Source organism: Schistosoma mansoni (assembly GCF_000237925.1).
Source record: "Schistosoma mansoni, WGS project CABG00000000 data, supercontig 0148, strain Puerto Rico, whole genome shotgun sequence".
Taxonomy (NCBI): Eukaryota; Metazoa; Platyhelminthes; class Trematoda; order Strigeidida; family Schistosomatidae; genus Schistosoma; species Schistosoma mansoni.
This window is the reverse complement of record NW_017386045.1, coordinates 716,447-744,244: the sequence shown is the minus strand read 5'-3', so window position 1 is coordinate 744,244 and position 27,798 is coordinate 716,447. Positions and strand designations below refer to the sequence as shown.

The following is a 27,798-nucleotide window of genomic DNA, read 5'->3' as shown; positions in this document are numbered from 1 at the left end:
ATTTTTTAAAATCAGAATCTAATCTTCGAATCTTCAAAAAAAAGGGAGGTGTTAGGTCGGCTTACAATAAACTCTAGAGAGGCTCATAAAGAGCCCAACCAATCAGCGATTAGTTAGAAGCTATGCTACTAAAAATGCTACTAAAATAACAAGGTCCTGATTGGCTGTTAACATACTGCTACTATGGAATCTCAAGGTCTTTTAATTACTATAAAACCCCTGTTTTTCTGTACATAAATGAACCTTGTAAGTAAAGTGCTTCTCTGATACTCGTGTCTTCTCTCTGGTCTTTCAAGTCGCTGAGTAGAGCTAGCCTGGGATTATCCGAATAGCTAGGATCCGAATAAAGCGTTCAACCTACGAGACATATCAAATATATAAAAGAAAGATTGTGTATAAGGATATAATACAGGAATAAAGAATTAGTTCGTAGGAAGATATAAAGCAATTTTAATCTCAAGGTTTAAGGGAAGACGAAATGTATACATCTACGCCATTGTAATCGATTCTGAGCCATGTTACCCAGAGTCTCCAACCATTGGTTACGATAGTCACGCGGACCCCAACCAAGTAGTCTGAATCTACCAACATAACTCAGACTAGAAGTTATTGGTTTTATGGATTGATGCCACGTTTTGGTTTGGCCGCCCCTAACTTCCTTCAAACCATCTCCAACACTAGTCAGCATTGCGCGCCTTAGTAATCGGTGGTTCAGAATGCGTAAAACGTGGCCCAACCATCTCAGTCGATGAAGATTCATCACCTCATCAACTGATTTAACATCATTCCCTAATACACTGTGTCCAACCCGGTGATCCCAGCAGATGCTGACAATATTTCTGAGACATCTATGATCAAATACTAGCAACCTACGAGTATCTTCTACTCTTAATGGCCACGTTTCGCAGCCGTAAAGTAAAACAGAACGAAATGCCATGCAGATAATAATGACACATGAATAAGATTAATTTAACTAATGGGAGAATAAAGAAGAAAACTATATGTATATTAGTTAAATTAGGTTATCTTATAATTGAGCTTATTACTAACTTATTGGACCTAAGGCTGGTCACGATATGAAAAGAGGCTGAACGCATTTTTTTCTGTACGCAACGGTTCCGACATTTTTAAAACTTGTACAGTTACTGCTTCTGAAGTTCGGAAACCTCTATGTCAGACAGATTTTGATAAGAAATTACCAAACCGATTACCTACTGAAAATAATTAGTCTGTGATGGCATTATGATCAGTTTGAAGTAGATAGGAAAATATTAAGCTGTTGACCATTTTAACTACACCTTTGCTTAGTCATACTAAAAACTGTTCCATAGGATTAGTTGAGTTGATAAATACAAAAAGAGGTGACTGGTTCAATTTTGTTGTCACCACCGGGTGGGTAGATAAGGTCAGTTGAAGTTTTCTTGTGGCGAATACTCTTTGAATCATGTTGAGTAAAATCAGCATTAATATTTTGCTGTATACGTTACCTTAAAACGGTAGGTGCATAAACAGCGACTTTTTTATTTGCCATTTGAACTTCCTTTAGTTCTTCTTTTCGTGATTAAGCGTCTATTTATGATCTCCTCCAGATATCCAGTTTCTCTTTGAGTAGTATAAAGATCATCTGCTTTTTTTCTTTAAAACAATACACTGTTCGTAAATTCTTATTTTTATTTAAACGCATAAATATTGGTACAAAGAAGCACCCGATATGTATGCGCCACACAAATCTCATTTGATTTGTGTGAGGGCTGTGATACTGCACAGGTGTTCAAACTCAAGCAGGTGGTTTTCTTAGGAGGCCACAACCGGAGCCTTTGACCTAAAGGTCTGATCCACAGGGCAGTAGAGCATCGTGAGGAGATGCAGTCCCATGGTAGCCGGTGACCAACGATTGATTCATACGCCATTTGTTCCCTCAGGATACTGGAGCCCATGTGCATCATTGGTTTGGAATGAGGGTTTTCCAACTCCAATAGGTGAACTCGCCGTCTCCACCAACCCGGTTAAAGCACCAGACATTCGCTTTTCGTCCTCCCAATTTTGTAAACAACAGTAATGCCACGAGAAGTCAGTGTGTAGGACTTCCCTGGCAGAGGCTATATACGTGTGGCTATGTGAGAGCATTTGTAGAGGTAGAGCGAACTCTCCCCACTCTCGGCTGTACCAGGGCATTTGGGGGTAAGACGGATTGGCATCTTATGAATGTTTAGTGGAACACTTTAGGTTTACAAAGAAAGTACATTTTTAAAGGATAAAATTTATCTCAATCTAATAATACTGATTCAAATGATAAAGTATACTTACTTTATAGTCAATAACATAGGATATAAGAAAGTTGCTATTACCGTTCAATGTTTCAATATGATTCCGTGAACTGGAAGAATCAATGGTTTGCAGTGAAGTTTCCTCTTCTAAATATTTATCTTTTTGTAATGACAATGCTTTATCATCATTGTTGATCATTGGCACTGTATTTGGCAATAAGTCATTATCGTGTATTGTGGATGTCCAAAAATTAGCTAGAATGAACAGATGATTTACAAAATAGATTTCTTGAGAATATGGTGTTTTTGCAAAAAGGGAAAGATGTAAAACGTCTTGATTGAAATAAATTAAACTAATTCCGAGTCTCCGAATTCTCCGATAAGGCTGAGGATGCAGAGAGTTCGCGCTTTACCATTAGAAATACTTTCATATAGTTATGCGTCTAAAGATTATGACAGGTAAATCCTACGAAGTACCTTTCATTAGACAGAAATGATTTTTCCGTACGAAAGGGATAGAGAGAAAAGCGAACATCTGACTCTTTAAACGGGTTGAAATATATAGAGAATCCCACAAAAGGATATGGAAAACTCCGACTATTAACTAATGGTGCACATGATCTCCATGGTCGCGAGTAAAATAATAGCATACAATTCCATTATCTAATACATAGTTATACTAAAAGAATATTAACTAACGAAGTATATACAGGAAGATTCAATCATATGATCTACTTATATAAAATTGAATGTTTTAACTATTAACATAAGAGTAATAATAAGGTATGACAACTTGAACCGATGCATATATGTTTCTGATCCTAAGTTGTAGCTGATTGACAATGTTGTGAAACATTGCTACTTAAACTTATAAAAACATGCATGAGATTATTTATGTTATGTCGAAAGCCTGTCTGGATGCCCTGTTTATAAATGACGTTATAAGACCGCAAATTAGAAAGCTTATGATTTATCGATTGGACCAATGACACACAAAACCTGTACGAGCAGTCTATAGCACTTGTCGGTCCCGCTTTCCGTCCAGACCAGCAAGTTAAGTCCAGAACACCAATCTCAGTCTCTGAGGTATGAATCATTATATTTCAAACATACTGAGTTTATTTACCCATCAGACTGACCACAACGTACCAATAAAATAGAAAATACACATTTGTACAAGATTTAGTCAAATGTGGCTGTGAATAGGGGGAACAGTAATTAATAGACTGAGGATAACTCAAGAATGGTAGATCGTACAGTAATAGTCTACAGGTCAAAATAAAGCTTATAATGAGGGGGACACGAATATGAATAGTTTAGTCACTTAACAACTATAGTAAATACTAAATCTCCACAAAACCCCTTCTATAACTATACAATAGAAAATATACATATCATATTGGTCCATAAATGGATCCCAAAGTTACCATTCACTATTGTTATTGGGACATAACATAATCGTTGCACATAAAAGTCTAGTTTCTACTGAGGATTTAATTTTAAATATCTAAAATTGTTCTCATAATGATTCATACCTCAGAGACTAAGAATGGTGTTCTGGACATAACTAGCTGGGCTAGGTAGAAAGCTAGGCCGACAAGTACTCTAAACTGCTCGTACAGGTTTCGTATGTCATTGGTCCAATAGATAAATCACTGCTATCCAATTGGTGGCATCGTCACGTTATACATTAACAAGGCACACAGGCCAAAAGATATAACAGAATAATAACATAGAGATAGTGAAATTTAATGCTTAAAATAAAATCTCCTGTAAAAATTACACTTCAAATTACAACATTCACTCACGTAGTGAAGAAGAAAAAGAAGCTACTTAACATTTAATAGTTGAAAGCATGAGTCAATTGAAGCTAGACCACCAAGGAAAACCTGGAAGCACTGGACGACCGTTTCAACGTATTGCTGGACTCCTCAGCAGTGTGCATCCACGACCTTGTTATTCGAACCCAGGACCTACCAGTCTCGCTTCAGACCACTGAGCCGGGTTCGAATCTCGCGAGGCGAGGTCGTGGATGCACACTGCTGAAGAGTCCCAAAATAGGACGAAATGGCCGTCCAATGCTTCCAAATTTTCCTTGGTGATCTAGCTTCAATTGATTCATACTTTCAACTAGGAAAATATTGAAATCTCCGACAAAACCCCTTTCTGATAATACTTTACATTCTTCAGTATTGTATATACATTTAACTGCAAAAATATTATTTAATGTTTTAATCATTCATTATCAGTTATATGTATCTATTGTTATATCATATTTAGATATTCAGTGCCAAAAACAAAAGAAGAAAAAAATAAAGAATATTATCATCTGATGGAATTTAATCGGATTGTATCTATGGTTTGTTACTTATCTATTCCAAAAAATCTTTAACATTCACCTTTTATTATCATCCTTTCCATATAACTAAAAAAAAAGTTTAGATAAGATTAGTTTAATATGAGTTTTTATTAATTAGAAGTAGAATATTTGTTATGACTTTATAAAAGGAGGTCGTTGCCAATTCGTTATTGATCTTATGTCCGGCTTTTTATCACGTGATTTATCCATCAATCGAAATACGATTTGCCTAATATTAACATTGTGACAAATCAATGACGTTCAAATGGTATGAGTAGTCTAAGGTCCTTATTGATCTCTTGTCCACCTAGCCCTTCCAATTGAGTCCAAAAGCATTGATTGCAGCTTCTGCTATGCGAATCATTTATTTCAAGTATACTCGGTTTATATACCAGACAGATAGACCGCATCACACCATTAAATAGAAAATAATATTTGTACAAGATCAAGCCAAATGTGGCTGTGAACATGGGAGACAATAATCAATAAAGTGAATATCATTTAGGGACAGTAATTCGTACAATAATAATCTATAGGTCAAAATGAAGCTTATAATAAGATGAATATAGATATTTATTTATTTATTTAAACACAAATATTGGTACAAAAGGGCACCAGATATATATGCGCCACACAAATCTCATTTGATTTGTGTGAGGGCTGTGATACTTCGCGAGTACCCAAACCGAAGCAGGTGGTTTTCTTAGGGGGCCACACTCGGAACCTTAGACTTAAAGGTCTGTTTCACAGGGTAGTGGAACAATATCAAGCGATGCAGTCCCATGGTAGCCTGTGACCAATAATTGGTTCATATGCCATTTGTTCCTTCAGCATCCTCGAGTCTATGTACACCATTAGTTTAGAATCAGGGATTTTCAACTCCTCTAGATGAATCCTCCATATCCACTAACCCGGTTAAAGCTCCGAACATTCACTTTTCATCCTCTCAATGTCGTAAACGACCCCCTTACCACGAGAAGTCAGTGAGTAGGACTTCCTTTGGAGTGGTTATATACGCTTGGCCATGTGAGAGCAGTTGGAGAGGGCGAGCTGACTCTACCCACCCTCGGCCGTACCAGGGCGTTTGAGGGCATATAAAGATTAATTACATCAAGGTAGGAAAGATTAGAAAGAAATGAGCACTTGTTAATGTGGAAGGCAAAGGGGCAGTACCTAATTTTATACTCATTTCAAATAAACGATCAATGAATTTATGCGTGAATTAGGTTGACGTTAGAGTGTTTTCAACATGGTTATTACTTCAGTCAGTAATAAACATACAAAAAAACGCTTTTTCATGTCTAACTAAGGCTGAACAATTTCAAGTGTTTCAAGCTTACATTTGTATTAATTGGTTGACTGACAACGTCCATCTAGAAGCATTGATGATTCGGCGAACCATCTATATGAGTACGATTGATGAAAGTCAAAGGATGTTTATGTACATCGGCATTTCATTGACGACCGACTCAATCAAGAGTGATACAGCTCTACAAATAGGTAATGTAGCTTACATCAAAAACTAAGTCGGTTCATACTTTTAAATTAGGCTATGGAGTATTCACATCGTCAGACGTAAAAAGCAAAACTCCTACCGAAGATCCTCGGGTTTTAAACAAACTGGAAATTGCTTGGATTTTCATGTAAGAGTATTGTGCAAACACAGTAATGTGGGCTGATTAGAAGAGAATATGCAAAAGTTAGTCAGTTATAATCGAAATAGGGCTTCGTACAAATGTGTATCGGCCCAAGTCTGTACAGAACACTAGCACAACGAGATGAAGGTGAATAACAAAAGAGACAAAATAATTTCAAATGGCACTATAGAGAGAAACACTAAACGTTGAGAACATGGTTAGAGAAGGGACGAAAAGCTGTGTATGAAGGAATACTATGAATTAACATCTGGATTAAAATAAAGAGCGAATGCAACTGTGTCACTGTGACTTAGCTATATCGTCCAACTTCTCTGACCACTGACTATGCTATAACAGAACGAATATCGAGGACACTATGATAAAATCATATAAAGAACTATCATTTACATGTTTATTATGTAATTAATAAATACTCAAGGTTGTAAGAAGCTGGAAGATCAACAAACGTTGTGGTCTCGGTTGTTATTGATTTGTCTGTGTTATTAGTCAATTAGAAGGTCATTGATCCTAGGAATATAGAGAGAATTTAATTGGTAATCAAACGAGATCGTACAACTGCTTCCACAACAATGGATCGATCACATGGGCCTTAACTAATATGGAGAGCCAATCAAAAGTAGCCTAATGAGAAAGTTATACGATGGCAATCAGAAGTGGCCTAAAGGACAAGTGCGTTTCATTACACTTTTCCACTCACTCTTTTGTTCCCACTCAAGTAGTTAGTTGAAGGGTTAACGCATAGCGCACCGTGTATAAGTATCAGATTTTGAACACCGCCCATCGCAATACTAATACATTTTGAAAATCTGTTTTTTTTGTTGAAGATATAACAGACTGTAGTAATTAGATAGACTTCAGCCTGGTAGTCGGCATCCACCAATCTTATTCAGATCAACAGTCAATAACATCAGTGATTGATTAGGTCACGTTTTATTATACAATGCAAGAGAATATATCCTATTATTTAACTTTAGAAATAGCAAGATTTTTTAACAGATGAATTCACGAAGCAATCTTAACAAGACCACCTTTGAAAACCTGGGAGCACTGGATGACCGTTTCACCCTAGTATGCGACTCCGCATGAGGGACTCGAACCCAGGTCCTTTGGTCCCGTGTGTGAACGCTTAACCTCTAGATCACTGTGCCAGCATCTAACGGTGTTAATTTCTAACTTCAGTCGATCCATGATCTTGCACAACCCTTCATCCATTGTTTGAAGTGGATAACTGTCTTCACCCTACACGGATTGGACTCCACTGGTAATGGCTTCTCACTAGAACCTTAGGAAATCCATCTTGAAGCTAGTTACTAGTGAGCACATGATTATTATTAGTACAGGGATTTGTGGAGATTGTAGTATTTTAACAAGTGAATTGACAAGTCAATCTAAACTAAACCAAAGATTCTTAGTTTCAAGTCCTGAGTGCGGGAGCGTGAACACCCACTGCTGAGTCCTATACTAGGACGAAACGGCCATCCATTACTTCCAGATATTCAATGACAGTCTAGCTAAACTCGTGAATTCACCTGTTAAGATATTAAAATCTCCACAAATTCCAATACTATTAATAATAATATTGGTGTTCTGTACTTAACTGGCTGGGCTAGGCAGACAGCAGGATCGATTAACACTATAGACTGCACGTACGGTTTCCGTGTGTCACTGTTCCAATCGATAATTCGCTGGTCTCTGATTGGCGGTCTTATCATGTCATACGCTAACAGGGCATCCACTCGGTTACAAGTTATAACAAATTAAAATAATGCTTACTATTGCTTTCGTCATTATTATCCTTCAGATTGAAAAAATCTTCTTCAGCTATATGAACAGATTGTAAAGATTGAAAATTAGATGAATTTGATAATTTTACTGAACCTTTTTCATATTCACTCAATGAAATATCCGATTCACATTTGTCGGAATCAGAATAATCCACTAATTCAGACTATACAAGGAAGAAAAAGTGTAAAGATAGATAAATAAATAAACAAAGAAATTATTGATTTTCTCAGTTATTTATTTATTTAAACACATATTGGTACAAAGCACTGGACGGCTGTTTCGCCCCACTATGGGACTCCTCAGCAGTGCGCATCCACAATCCCGCACTCGCGAGATTCGAGCCAGAGCCCTTAACCGATAGACCACTGAGCCATTGGTACAAAGGGGCACCAGATACTGCCCAAGTGCCCAAACCGAAACAGGTGGTTTTCTTAGGGGGCCACACCCGAAACCTTGACATAAAGATCTGATCCACAAGGCAGTAGAGCATCGTAAAGAGATGCAGTCTCATGGTAGTCGGTGACCAACAATTGATTCATACACCATTTGTTCCTTCAGGATACTGGAGTCAGCCCATGTGCACCATTGGTTTAGAATCAGGATTTTCCAACTCCCCTAGGTGGATTTTCTGTGTCTACCAACCCGGTTAAAGCGTTGAACATTCGCTTTTCGTCCTCTAAATTTCGTAAACAACACCCGTCGCTACGAGGGTGATTTTCTCAGCTATTTTCTTAACTATTGAAATATTATTCTTATCATTATAAACTGATCAAACCAATACATATTTGTATATTTGGCTTTGAGTTGCATTGCTAATATAAGGCCTAGTAATATTACCTGAATACAATAGCCGTAGTTGGTGGAAGTCAGTCAGTCAGCTACAACGTAGGACCAGGCACATTGGAGGTGGAAAGGAATCTAAATCTACGGTTTATTGACTAAATATCGAATATCTTACCGAGAGAGTCACTATACCAACAGGGTTAATTCATCCTCAGTATAAACTATTGAAGAAGTATAACATTATCTATTGATAACAACAGTTAGTTAACACTATTGTATTGTCTGAATTAATTAAAAGCAATACATAATTTATTGGACGAACCAATCAGATATAAGATAACAGGTCTTGGATTTTGGCGCGAAATCCATTCATCCATCTGACTAAATAGAGTTTTGAGATTTTAGCTGATGTCAGTTCGTTATGAAAAACCTAAATCTAATTCCTAACCCTAACCATCAATTGTAAATCAGGATCGTAATTCCTCACCCTGGTTTATAATCCTGATCTAGTCCTAGTTATTAGGTAGACACTCTCAAGGTCACTTTAGTGTTGCTAAAAGGTCGTCCACAAAATTATAGTCTTACCGTTCAAATGAAGTAATTTATACATTATTCATTAAAATGAATAGAATGATTCCTATGATTACTTTTTCAAAATCTATGATAACTTTATTCACTTTTTGACAGTTAATATTTGATTTATAATTCATTTAATCTACTATTAAATAGTGTTAGTAAACACACCATTTTAGCCACCAAATGCCCTAGTACGGTCGAGAGTGGGGAGAGTCCGCTCTACTTCTACAAATGTTCTCACATGACCACGCGTATACAGCCACTCCAAAGGAAGTCCTATTCACTGACTTCTCATGGCATTACTGTTGTTTACGAAATTGAGAGGACGAAAAGCGAATGTTCAACGCTTTAACCGGGTTGGTGGAAACAGAAAGTCCACCTAGGGGAGTTGGAAAATCCTGATTCTAAACCAATGGTGCACATGGGCTGACTCCAGTATCCTGAAGGAACAAATGGTGTATGAATCAATTGTTGGTCACCAACTACCATGGGACTGCATCTCCTCACGATGCTCTACTGCCTTGTGGATCAGACCTTTATGTCAAGGTTTCGGGTGTGGTCCCCTAAGAAAACTACCTACTTCGATCTGGGCACTCGGGAAGTATCACAGCCGGCATACAAGTCAAGTGACTAGTATAGCGCATATGTATTCGGCGCCCCTTTGTACCAATACTTACGTTCAAATAGATAAATAAAACATTATTGAAGGAAATTTGAGTTAAAATGGACTATTGAAATTATTCTTTTACTGGGATTCAATGTTAGAATTTCTATTGTATCTTTGTATTTTTCTACTTGTAAGTTTTTCGTTATGCATCAACTGGTGTTATGTATTGTACCCTGATTAAATTAGTTTAGGGTTGTGAAACTTATTGAATTTCATTGAGATCATGAACCCATCAAAGACAATAGGAGATGGTCCTGGGTTCAATACCCGTATGCAAGACCGTGGAGAAGTCCCATACTAAGAAGAAGTGGCTGTCCAATATTTACAGGTTTCCAACAGTAATCCAAGTTCGATTGGTTCAGGACTTCAATGGGATACAAATATTGAGTGATAAATTTAAACAACAATAATACTCAGATTAGGCATTTAACTGCAGTCATAGAAATGCGATATTACGTATCTTACCATGATAAAGTTGTACAGTATTTGTTTACATAAGGCCAGAAAGTCATTGTATCAATTTAGTTCGTTCATTATGCTGTTTAATAGAAAAGAGAGTAAAGTTACTGATCATCATTACCAAGATTATTTTTACTTTGAAAATTTACAGCTAGGAGTGTTCAATGACTGGGCACTTTTATCAAACTGAGAACGTTTATCGATACAAATGAAATGTTAATCTGTTATATCTGAAGCGTTCGAATTCACTTAGTCAGCGAACGGAACAAAGACTTGTGACCGGAGACCGATAAGCTAGCTATTCTAACGCGTCCCAGACCCAGCTAACTACAGTAAGAAGTCCAAATTGGAAGCATGGAAAATATATTCCGTAAACAGCCAGGAGCACAACAATCGTAAGGGGAAGAAATCAAACGTATATATATACGGCATAAAATTGTCCTTGGGTAGCATTACAAAATAGCATACTAAAAGATACGACGGACCAATAGCGTTTACGATATTTTACAAGTGGGAAATCCGACTCGAAGGTGAAAAGAGCGCTTTTGGCGCGAAAACAAAGAAATTGAAATTTTCAAAAGAAAATTACAAAAATAGGTCATTTATCAAGTGAGTTCCGGGAATTTAACATCTCCAACATAATCTCAAAGGTTCTCTACACAATGATGTTTTAAACGTTACTATTGACTGAGAGATGAAGAAGGTTTGTAGCTCAACATGACTTTCATGAGATTGTGTTCTCTGAAACGGGTAATTTATTTATGAACATTTCGTTGTCTTTCTAAGTGAGATTATAAAATGTATAAACTTAAGATAGAAGTGAATTACTTAAATTCCTTCATACATGAATAGAATCTTGTTCTGTCGACATTGACTGTACAGAGGTGTGACAGCAGTAAGGTGTTTCCTTCAGACAACTAGCATAACAGCGATGCTGCCTTCCCACAAGGAGGGGTGGGGTTAGAAAAGGTCGAAACTAAAAATGCACACCTCGCCTTACCCCATGGATATCCGTCTCCGGCGGTAAGGTTTCAACAAGTACGGAGCTAACACAAAAATTATCCACAAAAAGGTCGTGTGTGACCGACCTCAAGCAGTTGTCCCTTGGGCGCTGCGGTCACGTTCTCAAATCATTAAGACCACTTCTGATCCAATTTTCTTTTCAGGCACCTCTGGAAGAACCCTTCCATGGTGTGGGCAACCGGGAGGTGATAACTGCCCTCATACCTCTAACAGCACTCAAGATCACTAACTGACTTTCATTGTTTAATACTGGCCATTGTAATGTAGTTGTTTGTATATTTATTCTGACTATCAAATTAAAGTGGGAGAAAGACACAATAAATTTACAGAAAAAGATAAGGGAACGATCATCAACAACCAGTCATAATCAAGGTTGATAAGGCAAGCTATTAGTCATATACAAAAAAATTAATACAGCTCACTTCTCTCTGAATTTCGTACTGATGATGTTGTCTAGAAAAACTGGTGAAAGCTTCAAAATTAAATCACACAGTTTAAAGAATGTAATTATGCCGGACTATTGACAAAGAAGTGTAAATTATCTAACTGTTTTAATTTTAAGCAACGATTAATAAGTTGGACAATTCATTGTCTCAGATACAAACTTAGATTGTTCATCGCAGAACCAGACGGAATTTCGCCTAATATTGAGTTTTTAAAAAAGACAGTGAGAAATAAAACATACTTAACAACCGAATCAGTCGACCATATCGTCAACTACACATACTAATATTAAATAACATATAGTTACATGAAATTCACTTGGTATTTTTTGGTTGAATCTTCAGATTAATGTTCAGGACTGCGATTCATCAGCCTTTTATTGGCCATGTGTATACTGTGCGTGTTGCCTCGATATGGCCGATATAGTTCACAAGCATTATAAGCAAAGATGGGTGGTGGTTAGCAGTGGAATCCAGGATGCGCTTCTCGTCCTATTTGGGACTCGTCAGCTGGATGTGGATAGCCTCTAACCATCTTATAATGTTTGTGAATTAAGGCTATATCGAGGCAATAATCACAGTATGCACATATAGCCAATAAGAGACTGATCAATTGCAGTCCTAAATATCAATGCCAAGTGAATTTAAACTTCAGCCCATTGCACTATCAAGTGGCTATCAGGACTCAGTAGCTAAGTAGATAACGCGATAGCGTTTGAAGCGAACGGTACTAGGTTCGAGTCCCAGAGTGAACATCAACAAGTCTGAGATGCAGGTACATCCAGCTAACGAGTCCCAAACAGGACGAAACGCGCGTCGAACTGGATTCCACTACTAGCCACTATCCATCTTTGCTTATATAGTTACACTGTTTAAAATATCCACATTGACAACTAGTCATCTGACAAACCATTGGTCGGGACAGCAACGTTGATATTTACCAACATTTATTATGTAAAAACTAGGTCAGGTGACTGTCTTATTGCCTATTATCATATCTCTTTTTGTTCTCTAATCATTACAAACGAATTATTCATAGTGTACTCTAAGTACTTTATCTTTGCTTTCTATATATTCGCTTAAATTTGTTATATACATAGATTATTTTAAAAGTATAGTTCACAGCGAAAATTAACCATAGACAACCATTAAAATACAGGATATGAACACCCTGGATTCCATTCTCCTTCGAGACACAAATACACACTGCTCAAGGGTCGAATACTAGAATGATACAACTGTACAATAGTGATTCTTGATTTTCTAGAGTTTTCGTACTAAAATCGGTACTTAATGTAAGCTATAAATATCAACAACCTACACAATCCTCATTGACTAATGATAATCATATGTTCACTAGTGACCAGTTTAGAGAGATGTAATGGTGTAACCAACTGAGTTCAAACATGTCGAATGTAAATCAGTTATCCATCAATGACATTGCGACCTAGTTACGCATAGTCATAAATTGATTGTAACTGAATATGTGAAGCATTGGATGTCAACTCAGTGGTGTAAGGGTTGATTGCTCGTTATGAGAGTTGAAGATTTTGGTTACAGTGCTTGTGGTGGGATCTTATATGAACACTATTGATGATTGCGACACTAGTATAAAACAGTTATCCAATGCCTCTTGCATTTCAATGGTTATCTAAGTACGATCAGTTTGTGCTGTAAAATTTGAGACCATCCGTTGTCAGAGCATACAACATCATTAGAGTAAACTTTTAAAACAGAAATATTTCTTTAGAGGAGAACAATCAACTGTATTAACATGAGAATTCGTTTTGATTTTCAAATGGATAAGTTCCCGAAAACTGTCTGAGAGAGTCGAAACAACGATATTGTCCAGTAATATGAAAATGGACGAGCTTATTTACATAGTTGAAATTATGAGTTAATTGAAGCATCCACGACATTAACACCGTTAGATGTCGGCTCAGTGGTCTATCGGTTAAGTGCTCTGGCACGAGACTGGTAGGTCCTGGGTTCGAATCTCGCGAGTGAGGGATCGTGGACGCGCACTGCTGAGGAGTTCCACAATAGGACGAAACGGCCGTTCAGTGCTTCCAGGTTTTCCATCGTGGTCTAGCTTCAATTGACTCATGATTTCAACTATGAAAATACTGAAATCTCCACAAAACCCCTTCTGAAATTATTTACAACTAATATCTGTCAAATCTAACTTAATTTTAACTCTCTTAGAATTGTTTATCATCGCATAAGACAAGAAATATGCTTGTTCAATTCAATTCAACCAAGATGTTGAACATCTTAGCAAATCTAGAGGCTAGATCAATAAACTCCACAAATCACGATATTCAACCACGTGAACCAATCGAGGGACAGTCAAGATTGAAATCTAGATCAGAACAAGCGTTTATTACTGCACAATTGTAACGCAGTCAACAAGTGTAAACAATTTTCTATATACGGTAGTGTGGCTGTGTGTGTCCATCTTCGTTCATTGGTCAGTCAAGGATCACTGCCACCCAAGACATGAAAATAATACTTTTTTTAAAAAACTTCTTCATATAGGCATAACAATCAATAGCATACCAGTTAACAGGTTAACATATACACTGTAGTTACAGATCATTCAGTAGATCATGACTTTCTATAGATAAATACACAGACTTTTACATTATACAAAAGGAGTATCATCTTAATCTTTATCTACTTATGCAAAAAGTAATTTTTTGTTTCACGTGGTACTCATAATGTTAATCAATTTGCCCTCATCTCTCTCGCTCTTCTTTTTTGCAATATTTCCTTTGTATGTTTGATCTATGTAACACCTATCAACAACATTCATCATATGTTCTGCCAACTTTTATTTAATCATAATAAAAATTGTGTTGTAATTTACAATACAACTATTATTAATTAGTCATATAATTTCAACACTATTCAATCAAACATCTGACCCCCTATCAATTTGGTTATCCAAGTAACTGTAATTTCACATACCACTTTTAACTGATAGTTAGCATCGTTATAACCGATCGTTGCTGCTACCTTGACGTGGTGGTCGGGTTTGCCTACCATGATGAACCAATCGAGCTATACTGGCTGGAACAATCGTTCCTCAAGGTCCTACCATGCCAGGCAGGTCAGCTGGAGAGCGGTAAGACTAAAAGCAGCAAACCCAAGGTCCGAAGGCGAAGTCGGACTGCTGATGGTACAGATGTGTGACAGCAGTAAGGTGTTTCTCTCAGACAACTAGCATAACAGCGATGCTGTCTTCCCACAAGGAGGGGTAGGGTTAGAAAAGGTCGACCCTAAAAATACACACCTCACCTTATGCCAAGGATATCCGTCTCCAGCGGTAACGTCCCAACAGGTACGGAGCTAACACAAAAACTACCCACAAAAAAGTCGTGTGAGACCGACCTCAAACAGTTATCTCTTGGGCAATGCGGTCACGCTCTCGAATCATTAAGACCATTTCTGATCCTTCTTTTTCAGGCACCTCTGGAAGAACCCTTCCATGGTGTGGGCAACCGGGAGGTGATAACTGCCCTCATACCGCTAACAGCACTCAAGACTCAGCACAGTTATAATGGTTACTTTTTGGAGTTGTTAGACAGATTTACCCAGTAGTACCATATTAACACGGGTTTTACGGAATAGATGGATTGTGGCTAGCGGTAAAATTTATGATCTGCACTTTATTCTATTTCGGACTCACCAGCTGAATGTATTTTTATGCAAGCACTGATGTAAACACACCTAGACTTGAACTAAATACATTTTGCTTTAAAAACCAATCGTGTTATCCAATGAGAAATTACAAGCGCTTACTACTAACTTTACATCTGTTGAACACGTTAGTAGCTAGATGGACTCAATAGTTAAGTGAATAACGCATTAGCGCCCGAAGTGAAATGTATTATATTCTATTCCCGCTGTGAAAATCAGTACTAGGATGTAAAAGATACATACAACTGACGAGACCTATGTAAAACGAAACGCTCGAACATTATCTCACTGTTAATCTATCATCAATCTATTCTATAAAATTGACATTAATCAGTAAAGGGTAAAGAGTAAATATCATAGACCTGAGAGCAAGATCCACTCCACACACAAAAATCGATGAAGTATGATCCGCCTAGAATTGATATATTAAAAGTGAGAACACATTTTATTTCATAAACATAAATCAATATTAGTAAGAGTCAATCAATCGACCAACCAATCTTTTACACAAACATCAATATGTTACAATAAATAAATCACTACTATTCAGTACTAAATAATACTTTTTTTATTGTTCTCATAATACAAAACTACTGTCGCAGTGAACAAGAACACGAATGGGGGGACAATCGAATGTATTTTAGCCCAACATTACAAACTATCTCACTAAATTCTGACAGCCATACAGCAAACAGTTAATTTGCAATATAACAATCAATTGTCTTAATCTTGACTCTTTCTTCTGCAAATATCCGTCCATAATCTCCGATTATAGTTGTTCATTCATTTTCGTACCAATTGCGCGTCGTTCCAGTTCTCTCCTTATTGATCTTCTACTGAAATACATTCAATGCCCGACCATCGTGGATATTAGTAACCCACACTATACTGTTACACATCATCATCATCAGTATCACCATCAAAATTAATCTTCTATCAACGAATATCAATGGATCACCACAAGGTTATACAGATATTATATAATACAATCTTTGTGTACAAAGAATAAGAAAATGTAGTGTGTGCAAAAATGTGGTAAAATTGAAAGTACATACATCAGTGTTGCAATAAAAAAAACAACACACCAAAAAATAATTAAAAAATAAAGTAAACAAAAAAAGAAAAGAAAAAAATTAAAATGATGATCAATAGTAATCAATATGAAGTACATAGATACATACATACACACGTACACGCACACACACAAAAATCAATAAATAAATAGTTACTAACATCATTTAAGTAGGCACAAATTATTAAATTAATGAAGTTTAAGAAAGAGTGGTGAATGGGGTGGTAGACAATCATTGATTATATCCCAACATAAGCTATTCACCTATACATATACACATGAGCTTGGAAACATTAAATGCTGAAATGATAACAGAATCACCATGATCATTAATCCGAAAAAACCATACAATATTTCAAACAAACTAACTGATCCCATTCATTACAAATCTATGGGGTAATCTCTATCTATCTATCTACCTATCTATCTACACACACACACACACAGAGATGAAGAACAAACCGAAGATAGCTGATAGTACAAACAAACTATTCACATGAAGGAATTATATCATTCTGGGTATATGTGTATCAGTATCAGTAGTATTATTACTATTATGATTAGAAAAATAACATGTCAATTCAGCAGAACCTATAATCTTTTAAACAACATTAAACAACATTGAACTAAGCAATGAAAGAAAAAACAACTTAAACAATGAATCAATTCAAAAGAAGAAAAAAAACAAGAAAAACGATAAAAAAAAGAAAAGAAATAATACAAACATCATTTACCGATAGATGAACAGAGAATGGGTATACATAAATTGAATTTCATCAATCAATTTTTCATCAATCAATTTCATGATAATTTCATTAATAGTCAGTCAGTCACAACGTAGAACCTCGTACGTACGTACATCAGTTCGAGATGCAATTGTCGATTGAAATCCCATAGTGGTAGAAGTAGTAAGAGTATATGCATTAATGTGAAAGATTAGGAGTTTGAAGATGTTATTCAAAGGAGTACAAATTCAATGAAATAAATTTGGAAAGAGAAGAAAGAAGATTAGTAATGATTGTTTGAAGAACTGGACGATGAAGAAATACTATCTGTTTCAATAGTAACTATAGGAGATGATGAAGAAATATTAGTGATTGATGTTGATTTCTTATCAATTCCATGGGGATGATGTTGATTGATTGGAAGATTACTATCATTATTATTATTATTACAACTATTGACAGAGTAATTTACATCATTAATAGTATTGGATAGCGCAGTATAGTACTTTGGATAAGAATAAAATGGACCTACAAAAAAACAACAATAATAATTTGATTACTATAGCTGGGTAATGAAACAGTTGACAATATATATATATATATATATATATATATATATATATATATATAAACAGCAGTTATCTGGCGGCCTGTTTAAACATCTGGGTTACCTGTTCCTGTCATCTAGATATTTCAACAAGTTATCTAATTTCGTGCGTTTCTGAAAAGTTTAAGACCTTTCGCTGTAAAGGTTACAGAAGGCTTAATCAGAGATATCGTGGTTGCTGGCAATATGCAGCGAGAAGAATTCACATTATTCAGATGTCGATTGACTGGGCTGCTAACTTCTAACTGGCGATCACTCAATATTTAACGTCAGGAAAGACGAAGAAGTAAGAAATGGAAACTTGTTGAAGTTCTCTGTGCTGAGAATTCTATATTGTACCAAAAATATAATATTGAATAAAGTTTATTATTATTATTATCTATTTTATATGATTATAATATCACCTATACAAGGAGTAATTCTATTCAATTTATTAACTGAATAGAGATTCATATAATTGGCTGTGAGCTAAACTCTAATTGTGAGGGCTATTAGTATTACCTGGTTACTCAAACTAAGGGAGGTGAAGTGATATTTGAACCTGCGGTCAAATTTCTCAAAGTTAAAACCAATTAACCGTGATAGAACAAACTAATTACAATTACTTAATGTCATACTCTCTTTTATAATCCAAATTATTTCTTATTGTACTCCTTTATTTACCTTACAGTGCACCTACTAGAAAGCTAACTCATTGGTTAAGGCTTTTGACTTGACCTAGTTACCCAAACCAAGGTACGTGGTGTTGGGTTTCAACCTGAGACTAAATGTCTTAAAGTTAGAAGCCTTAGCCAATGAGTCAGACCTCTAGAACGTGTGTTGTATGATAAGTAAAGAAGTACAATAAGAATTAATTTGGATGATAAAACACAGTATAACATTAAGTATTGGTAATTGATTTGTTCTTTCACAGTTAATTAGGTTTGTCAATACATGTAGATTTTAAGTAATATGGCATATCGAAATTTGATTTGCCATAGTTTGAGGAAACGAGCCACCTATTGTTATATGCTAGTGAAGAAGTAAGTACAGATAACTTCCGGGACCTATTAATGGACGATTATTCTGTATATATTCTTATGGTTTAACTATTGAGTAACTAGATTGTGTATATCTATATTCCTCTTATCATAAGCTTCATTTTGACCTATGGATTATTATTATACGAATTAGTGCCCCTAAATTATATTCAGTTTATTGATGATTGTCTCCCACGTTCACAGCCACTTTTGGTTTGATCTTGTACAAATATTATTTTCTATTTTATGGTGTGATGCGAACTATCTGTCTGGTATATAAACCAAGTATGCTTGAAGTAAATGATTCTCATAGATTCGCATAGCAGGAGCTGCAATTGGTGTTCTGGACTCAATTGGAAGGGCTAGGCGGACAAGGGACCAATAAGGAAGTTAGACTACTCATACTGGTTGAACGTCATTGATTTGTCACAGTGTTAATATTAGGCAAATCGTATTTCGAATGGTGGATAATTCACGTGATAAAAGCCGGACATAAGATCAATAACGAATTAGCATACGACCTTCCTATCTTTTTTCAATTCACAACACTTATGGCACTGAACGATTGTCATCCAAATAGGACGAAACACGAGTTCTTGATTTGATTGTTAATCACAGTTTATCTCTTCTAGATAAACTTGTGACAAACTGCACGCAAAGTATATGTCAAAATATCAAGAATGGGGTAATCTAAACTAGTGCAAATTAAATCTATATTTTTAAAAGTTAAAATAGTTAGGTTTTAAAACAGAAGAAACCTCGATATCTCCACCTAAGTATCTATCCTACTTAATGAAGAAACCTTGCTAATGCAGATGATTGAAGAAAACAAGTTGATTGAAGTAATGTCGCAAAACAAATTGTACTTGTTCAGTGAGTAAGATAAGTGAACTTGGATAAAGTATTTTTTTAGAATAGAATAAAATACAAGACAATAGGATATTGAGATTGTGGAGATTTGTAGCTTAGGTGGGTGATTTTGATGTAGGTTTGTTCTCTGAGCTGGATGGTTTGGTCGTGGAACTTTCATCGTCCTTCTGGACGACATCAAACTGTCGGGTATAACTGAAGTGTTTGAATTTCTCCACATGTGATTCACAGCTTGTCCTGTGCACCTCGATGTTGAAAGCTCCACGAACAAACCATCCAGCTCAGAGAACAAACCTACATCAAAAACAATAATATATTAATTCGTGTTTTACTAAGTGAAAATCCAAATGAAAAACACCATATTATTTCTATGTAAATGATAAAACAAAAGATTTCATTCGAACGGATATGAATAGTAAGCAACAAAAAAAGTAATAATAACTGATTACTACTTACCATTTCCAAAAACCTCACGAAACAAAGTTAACTTAGATAATTTACGACGAAATCCTCCACCAACAACACCATCGTTGCCGCTACCATCTGGATAAGCTTCTGTGTCGGATGAAGAATGTGGAATATTACCCGATAGCCAAGCTTCAACTGCTGTTGTATCTTCAACAATCGACTTGTACTAATTTATCAACAATATTGTAGTTCAGTAGGATTAGTAAGGGAAAAAAGAAAGGCAAGACTTTCATATTGATATTTAAATGTGATTGAGATTTCCCTAACATTACATTCGATACTCAATGGATACGCTATACACAGATTTAGTTCATATTATACCAGGCACACGATTCAAGATCAAATATAGAGAACCAGAGTATAGACTACATAAGACTAAAGGTGCACAAACCGAAACGCGAAACCGGTCAGTCCATGAAATCATAGACCAGTGAACTGAATCGCATTGGTAGATGGAGACGAATTAGTTGGGATTCACCTCGTAACTTAGACCTATTATTATGGAAGTTGAGTTACATGGATTAGAATTGGTCACAATGGCACAGGTAAATTCACTCTTTACCTCCCTTTAGATGTTGAGTATTTTATTTATTTATTCAATACATAAATATTGGTAAAAAAAAAGGGGGTACCAAAATATAGATCACACATATAAAGGGAATAGACAAGTGATGCAATGTAAAGTAAAAACGAATGTTACAGAACAGTTGTGAGTATGATTTTTGAGAATAAGTATTGAAGCGAGAATGACTTTCCTAGTTGTAGTCATTATTTAATCTATGCGGGCTGGGATACTATGCGGACGCGCAAACCAAAGCAGGCGGTTTCTTGAGGGGGGGCACTCCCCAACCCTTTGACCTTGAGGTCTAATCCAGGAAGCCGTGGAGCAACGCTAGTAGGTGCAGTCGCATCGTAGCCGGTCACCAACAATTGGTTCATACGCCACTTATTCCCTTGGGATCCTGAAGCGCATGTGAAACACTGGTTAGGAATCAGGGTTTCTCAACTCCCCAACGTGAATTCTCCATACTCCTTAAACCGGTTTAAGCACCGGACATTCGCTTTTCGTTCCTCTCAATTTCGTTAACAACAGTAGAGCCACGAGAAGGCAGTGAGTAGGACTTCCCTGACAGAGGCTATATACGCGTGGCCATGTAAGAGGATTTGGAGAGGGAGAGCGAACTATGCCCACTCCCGGCCGTACCAGGGCATTTGGGGGCAGACTTCAACGAGTTTTCTACTTTTTTCAAAAAAAAGGTAAATACCAGTAACATTAATATACTTTCATATTATACAAATCGTAATTTCAATTACCTGATCTGATAGAATAGCTAGAATAAATAATCCAAATAGACAGGAGATTGCTACAAGTATAATTGTATGAGCGCTGAATACAATAAACAAACAAATAAAATAATCAGGAAATATAATATACAATAAATTTTCAAACTATATATATAACATTAATATTAAATTAATTTAGTATTGTTTGTTTTAATCTTCTCATCGATGTGTTCGGACTGCAACTGGTCAGTCTCTAATTGGCATATGTGCATACTATGCGTATTGGCTCGATATAGCCTTAATTCACAAGTATTGTAAGCAAAGATGGATAATGACTAGCAGTGGAATCCAGGACGTGCATTTCGTCCTATTTAGGACTCGTCAGCTGGATGTACCTGCATCTCAGAGTTGATGTTCACTCTGGGACTCGAACCCAGTACCTTTCGCTTCAAACGGAGTGTTCCATCGATAATCTGTTCTAAGCATACCCTTAGCAGATAACAAAAATGATGCCCTGAATATCCAACTGTGTGCGTATATGTGTGTGTGCTATTTACAACCGGCGAATTGACTAACGCTACAAGTGTAAACGATTGAATGCTGGCTCAGCGGTTTAAAGGTTAAGCATTAGCTATGAGACCTGAAGGTTTTAGGTTTCATCAATAATCAATAGTGGGGTCGTCAGTGGTTACTGTTGAGGAATACCAATAATAGGACGAAAAAACTGTCTAGTGTTTCCTGACGCCTAATGGTCGACCTAACTAAGGTCAATCCAACCATAGAATTCAACAATCTCCATTTCTCTTACTTATATGGTATTTTTGACCAGATAATTTTTGTCATGCGCAAATGCGCAGTTTTAATAGGCTAGAAAAGTAGGCTTCAAAGCTTAGATTAACTGTAAGTAATTCACGCCATATGTATCATTCATATTCATTTCTCGAACTATTCCAACTAATTATCAAGCGAATTTTTTAAACTCGATAGCAGAAATGAACAAACTATGTTCTCCACTAAACAAAGGGACACCAGATATATATGCGACACACAAATCTCATTTGATTTGTGTGAGGGCTGTAATACCACTCAGGTGCCCGAACTGAAACAGGTGGTTTTCTCGGGGGGCCACACCCGGAGCCTTTGACTTAAAGGTCTGATCCACAAAGCAGTGGAGCATCGTGAGGAGATGCAGTCCCATGATAGTCGGTCACCAACGATTGATTCATACGCCATTTGTTCCCTCAGGATACTGGAACGCGTGTGCACCATTGGTTTAGAATCAGGGTTTTCCAACTCCCCTAGGTGGACCCTCCGTGTCCACCAACCAGGTTAGAGCGCCGTACATTGGCTTTTCGGTGATCATGAAAAAGAAACACATTAAAACAAAATATCTAATAAGAAATTTTGGTATTCATTGCTTACACAACTACAACATCTGCATTAGATACATCTTCTTTTAAACCGGCAGAGATCATAGCACGACATATAAGTACCAGTATCAGAGCATATACACAAAGGATACCTGAAATCAGAACACATAAAAAATATAATATATTCTTTCTTAATAAAAATGTAATTAATTATTCAGTCAGTATGTACAGGCTAAGGTAGTCGGCTGTGAGCCATTTCGTTACTATAGAGTTAGAGATAAAAATTCGGTTGACCGGGTGGGTGTGATGCGACTTGGACCTACAGCCCCATTGCATTAAACAATAAATTGGGTTTCTCCCACCTGAGTTCTCGTTCATTACACACGTACTATTCCACATTCAATTAGTTCTGTCTAATGTTTCTGTTAAATTACTAGGTCTATAACGTAGCCACTGAGCATACTTTAGTCGGTGGTTCAATTATTATGCTGGTCTATTTATTCACCTATAAATTGTGATTTAGACCGGACATTTTTATATGCTTGGTGAACCAAACATGGGCCAAAAGATAAGCATACACTATTGGTTAAGATTTAGTTTCTTTTTCTAATAAAATCGTTGTGTAGGTGAAACCCAACATTGATTAGTTATTGTTTCCAGACGAACTGATTAATAGTTAGACACGTCTGATTGTTATTTATATTTTCCTACCCTCTGTATTTTATGTACTAATTAATATTTGTGTTAGTCAAATGGACAACGTGTTCTTGATCCGAGTTGAGCTGATGTATGGCTGAGTATTTAGTATAGTGCAAGTCAATTTTATACATAATAGAATCATTCCATAGTTCGTCCTAGGGCAAGTCAACGTTTCAGGAGAACCTAACATTATTTCAGAGACATATAGATATACAAGAATAAGTATATATGTATTCTGCAATCGGTTTTAGTCAATAAATCTTACTTCTCAATATCGGTTTCCTCATACGAGTAACTGGTTTGGGCTCGAGTACAGGAAGCTTTTATACAAGTAGAAGAATCAGACGACCGCACAACACAACATACTTCCTGTGTATAAATTTGTGAATTTTTGAACACTCAGACGTCTATTACTTATAAGTGATATTTTGCTTAACTAATCATAGTGTTGAATAAAAATGCAGGACCATCACAATTACGCTTGTGACGAGGTTAAAAATGAAAATGAACGCATAAAAAGTTGTCAAACTGTTACAAAAATAAATACGAACAGCAATCAATATACAATATGGGTTTAGTTTACATTCGGAAATTAATAATATAACTTAAACAAACAGGTTTATAGTCATTAGTGAAAAATGTATTCAATGTGTGTAAGATCATGAAGGATAATAATTTGTAAACGACAGCCCTGAAATACCCTGGTATGGCCGAGAGTGGGAAGAGTCCGCTCTCACTCTCCAAATGCTCTCACATGGCCACGCGTATATAGCCTCTACCATGTAAGTCTTACTCACTGCCTTCTCGTAGCACTACTGTTGTTTACGAAATTGAGAGGAAAAACGAATGTACGGCGCTTTAACCGGGTTAGTGGACACGGAGGGTCCATCTTGGGGAGTTGGAAAACCCTGATTCTAAACCAATGGTGCACACGCGTTCCAGTATCCTGAGCGAATAAATGGTGTATCAAGCAATTGTTGGTGACCGGCTACCATGGGACTACATCTCCTCACGATGCTCTACTGCCTTGTGGGTTAGATCTTTAGGTCAAAGGCTTCGGGTGTGGTCCCCTAAGGAACGATCTGCTTTAGTTTGGGCACCTGGACAGTATTACAGCCCTCACACAAATCAAATGAGATTTGTGTGGCGCATATATATCTGGTGCCCCTTTGTACCTATATTTATGTGTTTAAATAAATAAATAAACAAAAATTAAGTCTAATAATAAATTTCCAGAATGGGGATATATGGAGAATGTAGTCATTTTAATAGTTGAATTCATCAATCGATCTAATCAAGATTGTGAATGAGCACTGCTGAGGAGGAGTCCCATAGTAGGACAAAACGGCCGTCCAGTGCTTACAGGTTTTCCATGATAGTCTAGCTTCAATTAACTCATCAATTGAATTACGATTAAAAATACTAAATTTAACAATTTCCAAAACCTGAACCATGAATTTTCCATATTTGCATTTGAATGCATAAATAAACAGTTCATGTCAAAAGTGAATGCTATACTCGGATCCTAAGCTGGTCTCGTAACCCCCAAGCTAAAGCTACACAGCAACTTGAACACGAGAGAAAAGGCACAAAATATACGAGAAGCACTATACTTCAAAGGTTCCTTTATGTACAAAAAATATAGGATTTTTATAGTATTTTAGAAGTCCTTAGGTTTTCCTGAAAATTCTAGAATACTACTAAACATAGTAACAGTGTAGTAATCAGTCAATCAGAAACTCTACATATGACATTTCACTTTCATGATGTTCCTTACAAAACTTCTAGTCAAACGCTGATTCGACAAAATGCTTCTTAATGTATCCTGAGCTTGTCTTGTCTATTGCGAAAGGATTTCTGGATTACCCCCAACAAAAAGCAACACAGTGTACAATACGTAATCAGTGTAATTAAAAGTAAATCACACTTTAAAGATTCAACTTACCGACATAAATTAAAAATTGAATAAAATACTTTTGATTACATTCACCAACACAATTATTAATCCTGTAATGTTAATTAAAAAAAGAAAGAAAAATGTATTACATGGCAACAAATCAATAACCTTGATTAGCAAGTTTTATATTTACAATACAACTTGAACATGAATGATATAAGCCAATAACGGAGCAATTTGAAAGCATCTTAATCCAATAAAGTATTGAGCAGGTTATCAGTCAGTCACAACGTAGAACTTCGCACGTACGAAAATCAGTTCGAGTTACCATACCACATTAGCACAGAGATCCAGTTGTCGATTCAAATCCCATAGTGGTAGAAGTAGTAGGAGTATAAGCATTAATGTGAAAGATTACGGTTTGAAGATGTTATTGAAGGAGTATAATACGGTGAAATAAATTTGAAAAGAGAAATAGGATAGGGACATGAAGAATTCAGAAGATTATAATCTGGTAGAACACAAAGAGTAGATGCAACTTCGCCATTGTAAACGATTTTGAGCCATGTCATTCAAGGTCTCTAACCATCGATTGCTATCATCTCGCGAATCCTAACCAGGTAGTCTACACCTACCGGCATGGCTCAGTCCGATTGTCAGTGACTAATACCAGTTTCTTTAACAAGTCTGAATAACTGTCTGCTGTTACCTATTGCCGCTGCCTTTTCCATCTCTCTTGCTTTCGCTACCCACCACTGTTCACGATCATTGCGTAGGCTTCTTATTAGCCTGCGCGTAAGCTGACTCCGCTCTTCGTTATGTTCAGAGCCAGGTGGGATGAGTTTACGAGCATCTATCAGTGCGGTAGACGCTGCCGAGATCGATTGAGCAGGTCATAGTTAAATGGAAATTAATTGATGAATAAATGATGAGTAAATGACTCAAACGACTAGTTCATAGTCTCAAACAGAACACTAAATAACCAAGAGATCACTTATTTAGGAAAGGGTTAAATTTTAATTTACACAGAAAATCATTTAGTAATCGCTCAGAATCTGGGACCTCAATCCAGATAAAGAGTCTTCTCTTATACACTTGATATACTTGATGCTATTACGAGTTCATCTTACTCGGTAAACAGAACGAAGGTCAAAAGACACAGTGACACGATAGGCTATTCTAACCCGTTGTTCTCCGCTCTGCTAACTAGATCAATGAGTCTTGATGAGGCGTAGAGAATGTATTCTACAAGCACCCAGAAAATATGAGGTCACTAAGCACACAAATCAAACTTATTTATACAATGATAGAAACGCCCTTGGGAGAGCCACAAAATAGCATACTCAAAAGATCCGTCAACCAATGAAAGTCAAGGATTTTAGAGTATGAAACGTAAGCTGTAGTTCAACTAAGCGTCTTTTGGCACGAAAACGTAAAATTGAAATTTTCAGGATAAAATTAGAAAATTAGGACCTTTTCCAAGTGAGTTCTGGGGATCTTATGTCCTAAACAACACTAGAAAACATCTCACTTTTTGACAAAAAAACGCCTTCCGCCTAATATCTCAAAAGAGTATTGAGAGCTATATATTCATTGCAAAAGGGTAAAGAGATTATGATTACCAAATCCGACAAAGGGAATACAACAGTGGTCATGAGCAAAAAGGGCTGTGAAGATAGAGCTCTGAAACATTTATCCACAAACCACATTTAAAGATCGACACAAAAATCTAAATTTAAATCAGAGATAGGCGAAGTTCTGAAAGAACTAAATCCATTCAATGGTGTATCATGATCATTTACTTTGCATCCTAAAACACGCACCACAATGTTACATCGCGACGGATATTGTAAAATCTAGAAATAGCTTTCTCGAATAATGATTATTAGTTATAATTTCGCTGCATAGTGACTGAGTAACTAGACGACTATTTATATATATATTTACTTCATCAAAAGCTTTCGATGAAATCATTAACCAGTGTTTTACAATTTACCATTCATAAACAGTAGCCAGGTCGTCTATGAAGTCCAAATCTAATTGATTCTGAGCTGTCCATTGTATT

General features: G+C 36.4%; 1 protein-coding gene across 1 annotated transcript in view; it reads right to left on the bottom strand.

Annotated features, from left to right (window-relative positions):
• The window catches only part of Smp_094130 (Palmitoyltransferase ZDHHC,putative), a gene marked incomplete at its 3' end in the record, with an annotated part of 46,221 nt that overhangs the window by 11,520 nt on the left and 6,903 nt on the right, over positions 1-27,798 (bottom strand). The window contains exons 4-10 of the mRNA XM_018799509.1: positions 25,782-25,843; positions 23,190-23,289; positions 21,798-21,870; positions 20,472-20,649; positions 17,992-18,047; positions 8,058-8,232; positions 2,308-2,522 (exon numbers count right to left, since the gene is read on the bottom strand). Coding sequence (XP_018646626.1) covers positions 2,308-2,522; positions 8,058-8,232; positions 17,992-18,047; positions 20,472-20,649; positions 21,798-21,870; positions 23,190-23,289; positions 25,782-25,843 — 859 coding nt within the window. The remainder of the gene's footprint in view (positions 1-2,307; positions 2,523-8,057; positions 8,233-17,991; positions 18,048-20,471; positions 20,650-21,797; positions 21,871-23,189; positions 23,290-25,781; positions 25,844-27,798) is intronic.